Source organism: Schistocerca americana, chromosome 4 (genome assembly GCF_021461395.2).
Source record: "Schistocerca americana isolate TAMUIC-IGC-003095 chromosome 4, iqSchAmer2.1, whole genome shotgun sequence".
NCBI lineage: Eukaryota > Metazoa > Arthropoda > Insecta > Orthoptera > Acrididae > Schistocerca > Schistocerca americana.
Window position 1 is genome coordinate 621312825 of NC_060122.1, and position 12308 is coordinate 621325132.

Consider the following 12308-nt stretch of genomic DNA (forward strand, 5'->3'; position numbering starts at 1 on the left):
CCAAAAGAAACTCAGCTCTGTGCTTGGAACGCACCTCAATTACAGACGCCATTTTGAAGGCTACATATAGCGCCGCCACCTATTGGAACTTCATAAACTATAGGAGCTGAAGCTTCGCAATTTTTAACCGAAACTGGCACAGGGAAAAATTTGTTGCATTACTTGAAACTTCCTGGCAGATTAAAACTGTGTGCCGGACCGAGACTCGAACTTGGGACCTTAGCTAACTTTTTTTTTTTTTTAATCTCATTTTGTTCGTTTTCGTTCGTTGTATCTGCTCGGAGCGGACGTCGCAAGACACCCGTTTCAGTTCGTTGTTGATCCATTAACTCAGTTTTTTTTATTACAGAGGGCAGCTAACCCTCTGACCGAACGCAGTGGCCGGCCGCGGTGGTCTAGCGGTTCTTGGCGCTCAGTCCGGAACCGCGCGACTGCTACGGTCGCAGGTTCGAATCCTGCCTCGGGCATGGATGTGTGTGATGTCCTTAGGTTAGTTAGGTTTAAGTAGTTCTAAGTTCTAGGGGACTGATGGCCATAGATGTTAAGTCCCATAGTGCTCAGAGACATTTGAACCGAACGCAGTGAGCTACCGTACCGGCAGCAACTGAGCTACCCAAGCACGACACTGCCAGGAAGTTTCATATCAGCGCACACTCCGCTGCAGAGTGAAAATCTCATTCTGGAAACATCCGCCAGGCTGTGGCTTAGCCATGTCTCAGCAATATCCTTTCTTTCAGGAGTGCTAGTTCTGCAAGGTTCGCAGGACAGCTTCTGTAAAGTTTGGAAGGTAGGAGACGAGGTACTGGCAGAAGTAGAGCTCTGGGGACGGGGCTGAGTCGTGCTTGGGTAGCTCAGTTGGTAGAGCACTTGCCTGCGAAAGGCAAAGGTCCAGAGTGCGAGTATCGGTCCGGCACACAGTTTTAATCTGTCAGCAAGTTTCATATCAGAGCACACTCCGCTCTAGAATGAAAATCTCATTCTGTTGCATTACTTATTGGACGCCCCTTGTATTACGGCGCAGTGAGTATTTCGCATATGCATCATTATCGTGGTGACTGGCTGACCACGCCACCGGCAGGCAATGTCTCCAGTGCTGGAAATGTGGAGCTCGCTGTCTTCAGTGTTGCCCTTCGCCGCTGCCATCGGCATACTCTGTCTTCCATTACAGAAAATGTGGATGGTCTTTTCGCAAGCTTTATTCAACTGGTAGCCGCTGTCACGTGTCATCAGATTTTCCGGCAGGAGTATTTGCAAAGATTCTTTTTATAATGAAGTTCCAAAAAGGTGTAGCTGTGACCAAAATTATTGTTTTATTGTACTCCGTTGAATGCGTGGTTGAGATACAATTTTCGGCAGTAGCAGACTTGCTTAATTTCAAAAGGCGAACGCCCCAGTGATGCTCAGTGTAGCGTTCTTCCAGGGCGCGCGTGGTCTGACCTGTGTAAACCAAAACACATTGGCAATATATTCTGTGAATTCCAGCCTTTCGCAACAACAACGTCCTTCACTAATCGAGCTGGCCGCTGTGGCCCAGCGGTTCTAGGCGCTTCAGTCCTGAACGTCGCTGCTGCTACGGTCGCAGGTTCGAATCCTGCCTCGGGCATTTTGGTTAGTAATAGCTGAGTGTACTGTATCGCTCAGTGGTTATCAACATAGAAAGACTGGTGTCCAGGACTAGCAGAGCCGCAAACCGCCACCATAAGATCTGGACAAGAGTAAATAATAAACTGGCACAAATAGTCTGTAAACATACATTTGTGCTACTTTTATCAAACCGGAAATCATAAACATAGTCTGATGTACAGAGCAATAGTTGTCAACACCTGACAACAAAGTACGAATGTCAAGACACTGCACCCAGTCTGATCACTTGCTCATGGAGAACTGGCCCAGGCTGCTGCGGGGCTGTCCTACATCCAGTTTGCTGTGGTCACTCTTGTCAGCAGCCAGTGTAGGCAGGTTCAGAGAGTGCACATCATTGGCTGTGGTATTGTCATGCGCATCCTCAACCAGCGTCCGTCGAAATCTCTTGATGTGCTATCAACTGTTGCCAGATGCCAGCTGTAGTAGTGATACAACTGGAAGCACCTCCCAACATGAATAATTCTCTAATATTAATACCTATACCAAAAGAATAACCAACGCGTTCGAACCACATGGCTCCAGCATTGGACCAAGGAGGAGTTGCACAATAAGCTGTCACATGACAAAGACATGACCAGAGACACAGCAGAAAATCAGCTTTGGCAGTGAATGTGCATAGCATCAGATCTGTTATTACTATAGGAACTGTCCAGTGCTCTGCCTGGAGTTAGCTGCAGAAGGCACAGAAAATCTGACTTATAGCTGCCGTCCGTTGTGGCCGAGCGGCTGTAGGCGCTGCAATCTGGAACCGCGCGCAGGTTCGAATCCTGCCTTGAGCATGGATGTGTGTGATGTCCTTAGGTTAATTAGGTTTATGTTGTTCTAAGTCTAGGGGACTGATGACATCAGATGTTAAGTCCCATAGTGCTTAGAGCCATTTAAACAATTTTTTTTCACTGATCGAGAAGGTCTGCAGTTTTAGATGGAGGGCGGAAAAACTCTTTCACCTGAAATTTACGGAGGATTCATGCTATATTAAACGAAATGTTGCTGCAGAGGCAAGGAAAGATAGCCATTTGGCGGCGTGTTTTCCTCTCTATCCACTTCCCACTTCTTGGTTTTAACTGATACTGAGTGCCCTGTTAATCTCCTAGGTGGAATATCCATGGTCCCTGAACACTGTTTTACTGTGTTTTGGTTGCCGAGGTCTTTAGGCAAACTATCTGGATCTGAGACTACGTGAGCTCTGTGTAAAAGTTTTCATTACTTATCTGATATGGTCATCTATTCTTCAGTAGTCTTCTGTAACATCATAATTCAAAAGCTTCTTTTCCCTTTCAGTATATACTCATTATCGTCCATATTTTACTTCTATAGAAATTAATGACTTCCAGGAAAGATTTTCTACCAATTACATTTATTTTCGATGTTAACACACACCATGACGAAAACGTGAACTACCCAGAAACATGGTCGAATTCAGTGTGACTTTGTACACATACACAACTTTGCTGTGTACGTGAATGATTAGAGTAGCAATTGTCTATGACAGATGTAACGACCACCGGAGTGCATATGTGTTGTTCGTTTAGTGTTGTTACCAGGCGTGGTAGGGGCATGAATAGCGTCAGATGTTGAGTGATCGTTATGAAAGACACAGAGATTTCGTGTACTTTTCCGAGGCAGCATTATCAGCACCTCACAGAGTTTTCAAGGGGCCTCATTGATGATCTCCAATTGGCCGACCGGTCGCTTCGTGTAATATCGAGATTTGTGGGGCATCTGGATGTAACAGTGATCCGATGTTGGACTGCATGGGAACGAGAGGACAGCCTTACTCGTTATCAAGGTTCAGATCGACCACATCTGACCACCATATGGGAGCATCGCCGTATTGCGCATCAAGTACCCTGTAACCACTTCACATCCACGCCTGCCGCCTGAGAACAAGTAAAAGACTCCGCCCAACATTCTGTGTCACCCCGCACCATTGGACTGAACAAGCCGCAGGTGGACAAGGGAACCATCGTCGCATGCGTAAGCTACCGTTAACACCTGAATGGAAACAACTGCGTTTGGAGTGGTGCCGCGACCGCGGAGCATAGACTACTGAAGAGTAGTGCCGCATTGTGTTCAACGATGAAACGCGGTCCTGCACTACCCTGGGTGACAATCGTCGGGAGTGTGGAGGCGACCTGGGGACAGGTCCAATTTTTCCATTGTTTTGGAGAGGTGCAGAAGTGTTATACCTGGCGTCATGGTGTGGGGAGCTATCGGGTATGATTTTGGGTCATGGCTAGTAGTGATAGAGGGTACCACGGCGCCACAACGGTACATCACGGACATCCTCCATCTCCATGTGTTACCTCTCAGGCGGCAGTACTGTGGTCCTATTGTCCAATAGGACAATGCTTTTCCACACACACACACACACACACACACACACACACAGCATGTGTCTCTAAGAATTTTGTGACTGATGATGCATGGGACCACCTCGGATATCAACTCTGCCCCAGTGCCAGTACCCGGTATATCGAGGGTCAGTTACAACAGTTGCCTCAGGGGAGGATACAATGGCTTTGTGACACATTTTCCAACTGAACCAGTGCGTGCATGCAGGGTAGAGGGGTGTAACGTTGCACTAATGAATGGACTCATATCGACAAGTTTTTTGAAAATTTTGAAACATCCCCTTTGGAAAATTAAAATTACAGTTCTGGTAAACTTCTACGTTATTTGATTTTCAAACAGCTGAGCACAACTCAACGTACTCAAACAGTTTTCGCTTTACTTATTCTGATCATCACTAAACTGACACACAATATTTTTAGCGCAACGCAATCTGACTTTCAATAATCCCTACAAAAGAATGGCCCCGACTAACAATAACCTATACCTTTCATGAATCACTTACCTCACAAGAATCTTCGTTACTCGAACTACTGCAATACAGCAAGCGCCAGTACTGCCAGCTAAATTAAAGATTCTGACCACTGAAGGCACTAACTACTGATAGGCATAGTTAGCAAATGAAAGATTTTAATAGAGAACAATCAATGTATTTACCTTAATAATGTTCAAAAGTCATCATATATATATCAGTTCATGACATCCAGTCTTACAAGTTTCCTTTTTCTGACGGACACACGTCCATATCGTCCGCTCATAGTAACCTCTCAAAACTCTAGCATCTCTCTCTCCACATCCGCCGTTGTTGGCGACTCACATCCAACTGCCCAACACTATGCGCTGTTCACATCCAACTGCCCAACACTACGCAAGCGAATATTCCAACAATGAGTCCAACCAGCCACAGACTGCACACAGCACAGTCAGTGATTTTCATACAGAGCGCTACGTGGCGTTACCAACATATAAATCTAAACAGTCTACGTACAATTTGACTCGATTTTTCAGCTGGTACAATAACGTTACATATTATGTCAAACGACCGTCTGCTTATCTGGGTAGTAACGTGCTCTCCTCCCATGCGAGCGGACCCGGGTTCGATTCCTGGCCGGGTTGGAGATTTTTCTCCGCTTGGGGACTGGGTGTCGTGTTATCCTCATCATCATTTCATCCTCATCACCGGCGCGCAAGTCGCCCAATGTAGCGTCGACTGATGTGAGACTTGCATTTGGCGACCGAACTTCGCCAGACGGGGCCTCCTGTCCAACGATGCCATAAGCTCATTTCAATTTTTCCATCATGTCAAAGAGTGATATTTCATTACGTCTCCCCCTCCCGTCGTGGGTGCTACACTTTTTTTGCCAGACCGTGTAGTTCCTGATATGTATTTCAAACACTTCTGTAATATTTCAGTATGGGCTGTACAAGTGTCTCGTATGCAATGTACGAAGGTTGACTGAAAAGTAATGCCTCCATCTTCGTAACTCTTCAACAGTGGCAGCATTAGTATGCGGCAGGTACTGGCTTGTTCTGTAGCCTCTCTCTGCAGCTCCAGTTGGCGGGAAGCCTTAGCATTGAACGGTTGTGTTGTTACAGTGTAAAGTATGGAACCGGCGCAGACGGTCGGTCAATGCGATTTAAGCAACGTGCAGTCATTGAATTCTTGACAGCAGAAGGTGTCACCCCAATGGAGATTCATCAAAGAATGAAAGCAGATTATGGTGATTGTGTTGATGTGAGTACTGTGGGTCGCTGCGCGAGAAGTTTTAAGACGTTGAGGCGGGATCATTTGACCTGCTTGACAAACAAAGAGTTGGACGGTCTGTGACAGCAATCACCGAGTTTCACAAGCAGAATATTGAGAGATTGATTCAGGACGATCGTCGTATCACTTAGAGAGAAACTGCAAGCACAATCGGCGTTTTACAAGAATGTATGGGTCATATTATTGCTTTGCTTGGCTATCAGAAGGTCTGTGCACGATGGGTATCCTGGATGCTGACTCCCGAAACGAAAGCGCACAGACTTGAAATTTGCCAGGAACTCTTCTCGCGTTGCGAGAATGAAGGTGACGCTTTTCTCCATTCGATTGTGACAGGAGATGAAACGTGGGTCACCATTACGACTATGAGAATGTGGTTGCAGAAAGAGAGTGTCGACTTTTTCCGTGACGGCTTCAAAAAACATGTTCACCGTTGGCAGAAATGTATCCAGTTGGCTGATGATTATGTGGAAAAGTGAATATTGCTAATTAAAGATCATATTCCAAGGATTATTTCTGCGTTTTATTTATTAAAAGATTCCCATCCAAACCCAATTAACGAAGGTGGAGGCATTACTTTTCATTCAACACACGTACTTCGTATAAAAACTACTGTTATGGAGTATCCTATAAACAAACTATAGCCTGCCGTTTGTTTTACCAACAGCTGAGTCCATATGGTCGTTTTATCTCATGTACGGTAACTAAGTTCCTCTCAAAGATCTGTATGACAAACTGACTCTACTTGTGACTCATTAGGCTGGTAGGCAAAGGACACGACATATCCATGTTTGTGGTGGTGTGCAACTAAGGAGGCAGCTGCGTGATGCGATCTGCGTGGAGAAGGGTGGAGGATACTTTGCAGCATCGCCAGTACACTGTCTGTCTCTGTCCAACGCCACACCATAGCCTCCAACAGTTGCTCACCCAGGTAGTTGAATGCTGGGGAAAGCCTGAGTGCCACACAGGACAGTGTTTTTGCATCCCTGCAACAATTTATATGGTTGGAAAACTGTCGCTGTCGGATTTTAAAGTAAAACTTGTAATATTTGCTTTAAGCCACCCATCAAGTACGCACACCATACGTAAACAAACATGAAAATCAACTTTGACTGTTCTATGCGCACATCCAGAAGTGCACGTTGTAGACAGACGAAGCAGAGTGACGCTATTGGTAGGGATCAAATCAGATAGCACAGTGTTTAGCACAGTGGACTCACATTGGGGAGGACGATGGTTAAAATCCTGATGTAGGTTTTCAGTGATTTCCCTTAATGTTTAAGGGGGTATGTTGATGCAAAACACACACTATTTAAAATATGCATCAAATCCACAATTTTGAAGATATGGGAATGAAATTTTGTTCTTTGCTTTACATGAAATTGCCACATTTGTTCACACGAAACTGCCACATTTACTGTTACGTTCCATGGGTTATGATAGCATATGTACCTTTTTCTCATAAACTATTCAAGAGATTTCTACAACATGTTTTCTGTTTAATTTCTTTGCACATGGTAAGCTTTTCTTATGGGGTTTTTTGAATATATCAAATAGGAGAATTTTAATAAGTTTTTAATTATAATTCTGTAGGTATAATACAAAATTCATGCAACATTCCAAGAACTTTGCCCCATATCTCAGCTTACACTCAGAATTTCAAAATTTACTTTTGAGAATACATTTATTGGGATTATAGAAATGAGCGTCCAACATTTCACAACTCTAACATTCATATATTCTCAGAAAAAGGTACATAATCTTTAATAAACATTATTTTCATGAAACCCAATGCAAAGTTCAATCTAACGATTTTTCTTACGTCATCTCTTTAGGAGGCCTGAGATTTGTACTCAGAGTCCACTTTCCCTCCACTGCTTCTTCTCTGGTTTCTTTTTTTCTGCCATCTTTCCTTTAATAGCTATTCAAGTGACTTTTCAGCCGCAGAGAGGCACTGTAAATCTATTTGTCTCACAATGTCCTGAGTGAAATTTCCTATCTTAAACTCAATTCTCTTTAATACCTTCATCTTCCCTACGTTTCCATCACTAAATAGAAGAACTGCATCATAATTTGCGATTCTGACAACTGTAACAGATGAAAACGTGATTTTAGGGCAACGTTTCCATATGATATGGAAAAGAGTCACAGATGATCTATGAAACCGAAACTTACATATCACAGCCCTCTAGATGCTTCCCCTGCAAGTTTTTGTGAAAGTAATCCACGGAATTGTTGTTCATTGACCTAGCATTGAAGTGTTGCTTCAAAACGTATGTGTGGCAGGCATTTAACTATTTTTTAGGCACTTTGCATGTGAATTCATCATTGAAACTTTGGGAACTTATTGTCCGTGAGCTCTAACAATAAATAAAAAATAAACTGAAAACTGGCATATTGGCCAAATTCTGGGATGGTGCCTTCCTTAATCCCATCTTGGGCTCCATCTCTATTGATTTTGTTGTCAACAGGATGTTAAACATTGATTTTCCTTCGAACTGCGCAGCTCCCCACTATTCCCCTTCTTATGTGCACACCGCTGAAGTGAACTGTATACCTTTGAATTTCTCTACATTAAGAGCAAGTAGAAAATCTTTTCACCTTCACGATCTAGTTCGACATTACTGCAGTTTTAGCAGACAGAATTTCCTCATAGATAACTGAGTTATCTGCGAAAATTCCGAGATTGCAACAGCTAATACTATCTACTATTTCATTAGATCTTAACACGATCCACAGCAAGAGTCCGGTTACATTTCCCTGGGGCACACCAGATATTACATCAAGTGCTTGTATGTGTGTGTGTGTGTGTGTGTGTGTGTGTGTGTGTGTGTGGTTTCGGAGCTCTCAGTCAGTAGATACGATAGGAGTCAGTCATCATCACAAAGCAACAGAGAAGTTGCAATAGGGATTCGAATATGGCGCCTTCTGTTGTGAGTGATGGCCACTAGTTTCAACAACTTCTGCCGGCCACTGTGGCCGAGCGGTTCTAGCGCTTCAGTCCCGAACCACGCTGCTGCTACAGTCGCAGGTTCGAATCCTGTCTCGGGCATGGATGTGTGTGATGTCCTTAGGTTAGTTAGGTTTAAGTAGTTCTAAGTTCTAGGGGACTGATGACCACAGTAGTTAAGTCCCGTAGTGCTCAGAGCCACCTCCGATATTAAGTCCCATAGTGCTTAGAGCCATTTGAACAATTTTTTTTCAACAACTTTTAACGGCAATTTACATCGAAGTATCATTTCATGCGATTTACATTGCCATATCAGTGTAATGCAGATGGTTTTTCAAACGAATTTGCATATGTGAAAAAAAACTGCCATCACTTAATGGATGGATGTACCCTAACACATATGTTTGTATACTTTGCGAGGCACCCACGCAGTTCTGCAATTTTACAGGTGATTTCAAGGGGATGGACATGATGGACTTGGTGTACCACATACGTGAGAAATACGGCGACATCGCCAAGCTTGACGGCATGCCAGGACGTCCCCCTCTGGTCTTCCTGTACAACGCCAACGACATCGAGAAGGTATGTGATCACACAGAAAAGGTACATAGAGACATGGAGAAGATACACAGCGATAAAGAGAAGGTGTGTGGTGACACAGAGATATGCCAACATATGAGGGCCACTAGCTTAATATCGTGTTGGTCTACATTTGGAATGTAATGCACGGAATGGTTTAGAAAAGTCCTTTGCAGGTTCCCAGAGGTGTGTGGCACGAGGTGTCTCCAAACAGGTCATGTAATGTTTTACGGGTCGGTGGTTTGTGGGCACAGAGATGGCACCTAATAGCATCCTTGTTGTCACCCCATACGCTGATGAGACAGAGCATTATCACCAGTGCCCATCATGAGACTGAATGCTACATAATAGATCTGCAGGCACGTGGCGCAGAAAGGAAAGATTATAAGTGGAGCAGAGATGGAATGTGGAATCAATCTAGCGACAGTATGGGATGCAAGTGCGGAAATGCACTAACATAAGAGAGTTTGCCAAAGCGCAGATTGTTATGACCTTGTGCTTGGGAACGAGCGTCTCGGAAACTACTGTAGTATGATTATGAGTTCGTGATATAACTGTTATCCTATGGGAAGAGGCCGTCGCTGTTGGGGAATTCGTAGAGCATGAAGGGATGCAGGTGATCGGCAATAATGTTCATGTGTTCCCCAGCTATTGTGGTGCCTTCGATTAATATCACAAATTCTAGAGAATCTCAGGTAAATGTCCCCCACATAATACTATTGTCGCCTTTGGCCTGCCCCCAGGGAGTGGCCCACGTTTTGACCATTTATTGACCTGGATGATAGCGTATTTGGACACAATCAACACTCTGGCTAATAAGAAACGTGATTCGTTTGTCCGTGCAATATGTTTCCATTGATTCACAGTACAATCTCGATCATCCCGTGTCCACTGCACTCGTGATTGACCACGTCGTTCGGTACACCTGGGAACATGTGGGGGCCACCTGCTGTGGAGCTGCCGGCCGAAGTGGCCGTGCGGTTAAAGGCGCTGCAGTCTGGAACCGCAAGACCGCTACGGTCGCAGGTTCGAATCATGCCTCGGTCATGGATGTTTGTGATGTTCTTAGGTTAGTTAGGTTTAACTAGTTCTAAGTTCTAGGGGACTAATGACCTCAGCAGTTGAGTCCCATAGTGCTCAGAGCCATTTTTTTGCTGTGGAGCTCCACGTTCACCAACGTGTGCTGAATGGTGTAGTCCAAAACACTTGTTCTTGCTCCACCACTGTACTCTGCCAGATCTTGCCACAAAGCGCCGCCTATTCTGTTCTGCTGAGCAGGAAAGTTTTCGACCACCACTTTCTGTGATGAGACGTGGAGGCCCAACACTTCGTCTCCTACTTGAGGTTTCGTCGTTCTTCAACAACTTTCCATGGATGCTCATGACAGTACCGTGTGAACAACCAAACAGCTTGCCTCACCGTTTCCGGAACGCTTATGCCCAAGCACGAGGTCATAACAATCTGTGCTTTGGCAAACTCTCTTATGTTAGTGCACTTCCGAATTTGCATCCCATATCATCGCTAGAATGTTTCCACATTCCATCTCTGCTCCATTTATAATCTTTCCTTTCTGCGCCACGTGCCTGCAGATCTATCATGTGGCATTCAGTCTCATGGTGGGCAGCGGTGATAATGTTTTGTTTCATCAATGTATGTGGTGGCATAGGAAAGGTATAGTGCATGCAGAAGTCGTGCCTTGGGAGGGCAATAATGATGAGAGCTGCGGACAGGTGCTGTAGGGGAAACGCTCAGCGCTAGAGGGGAAGTGCCATTCTAAACTGAAGCCTGCACTCAATTTTTTTGTAATTACTAAGTGAAGCGTCTCCACGTCCACCCCTCACAGTGACCGTTCAAAAGGATCTACTGTCACCTCTGCTTTGGTTAGTACCTAAAAATAATTCCACTGAAAATGCAACAAAAGCAGCGATTTATTTTCACCTAGCTTGTTAACCATTTGTAACTTTCAGAGAAGCGTCATGAGTGCTGAACCTTGACTAAAACCTACATTTCTCTTGTTGCTGTGTTGAAATTTGCTTCTTTTGCTAAACACAGTACATTGTCACTCCACTAACATGTTTTGTAGACACAGCTGCGAGAGAATTACGAAACTGTGGTGTATTAAGTCTATTGAGGATCTATGGAAGAGTATGGTCAATAGCTCATGAAAAAGCACATCCTAGGCACAAAAATAAACGTGCAATCACTTATGTTGCTTTAAAACTCACAGCATTTCTCATTTCGCCAGCTATCAACCTCCCTTAAAAATTACGCTCTTTCATCGAATAAGCCTGTAGTTAGTGGAATAACATGGTAGACAATGAAATTTTGCATACTAGCCATATGGTTAAAAACTCTCCTCTTTGTATGCTACGATTTGCCATGATCTCATTTCGATATCTCAAACCATTTATGAAATATGAGGAATGTTGTGGATATTTCCTTCTCCTTTATCGCTGGCGCACGCTATCGCAAATGAGTGTGCTGCGTCAGATCAATTTTCTCGAGATTCGTGACAGACTTCCACCCAAGTCTAAAGAAAAATTCAATCCACCCAAATCTAAAAAAAAAATTCAATTTGTTAGCTAAATTTCATACACTGCAATATACAGGGTGTTACAAAAAGGTACGGCCAAACTTTCAGGAAACATTCCTCACACACAAAGAAAGAAAATATGTTATGTGGACATGTGTCCGGAAACGCTTACTTTCCATGTTAGAGCTCATTTTACTACTTCTCTTCAAATCACATTAATCATGGAATGGAAACACACAGCAACAGAACTTACCAGCGTGACTTCAAACACTTTGTTACAGGAAATGTTCAAAATGTGCTCCGTTAGCGAGGATACATGCATCCACCCTCCGTCGCATGGAATCCCTGATGCGCTGATGCAGCCCTGGAGAATGGCGTATTGTATCACAGCCGTCCACAATACGAGCACGAAGAGTCTCTACATTTGGTACCGGGGTTGCGTAGACAAGAGCTTTCAAATGCCCCCATAGATGAATGTCAAGAGGGTT

General features: G+C 44.2%; 1 protein-coding gene across 1 annotated transcript in view; it reads left to right on the forward strand.

Moving 5' to 3' along the window:
• Positions 1–12308, forward strand: part of LOC124612957 (probable cytochrome P450 301a1, mitochondrial) — a 284020-nt gene that overhangs the window by 113680 nt on the left and 158032 nt on the right. Inside the window, exon 3 of the mRNA XM_047141477.1 lies at positions 9157–9290. Coding sequence (XP_046997433.1) covers positions 9157–9290 — 134 coding nt within the window. The remainder of the gene's footprint in view (positions 1–9156; positions 9291–12308) is intronic.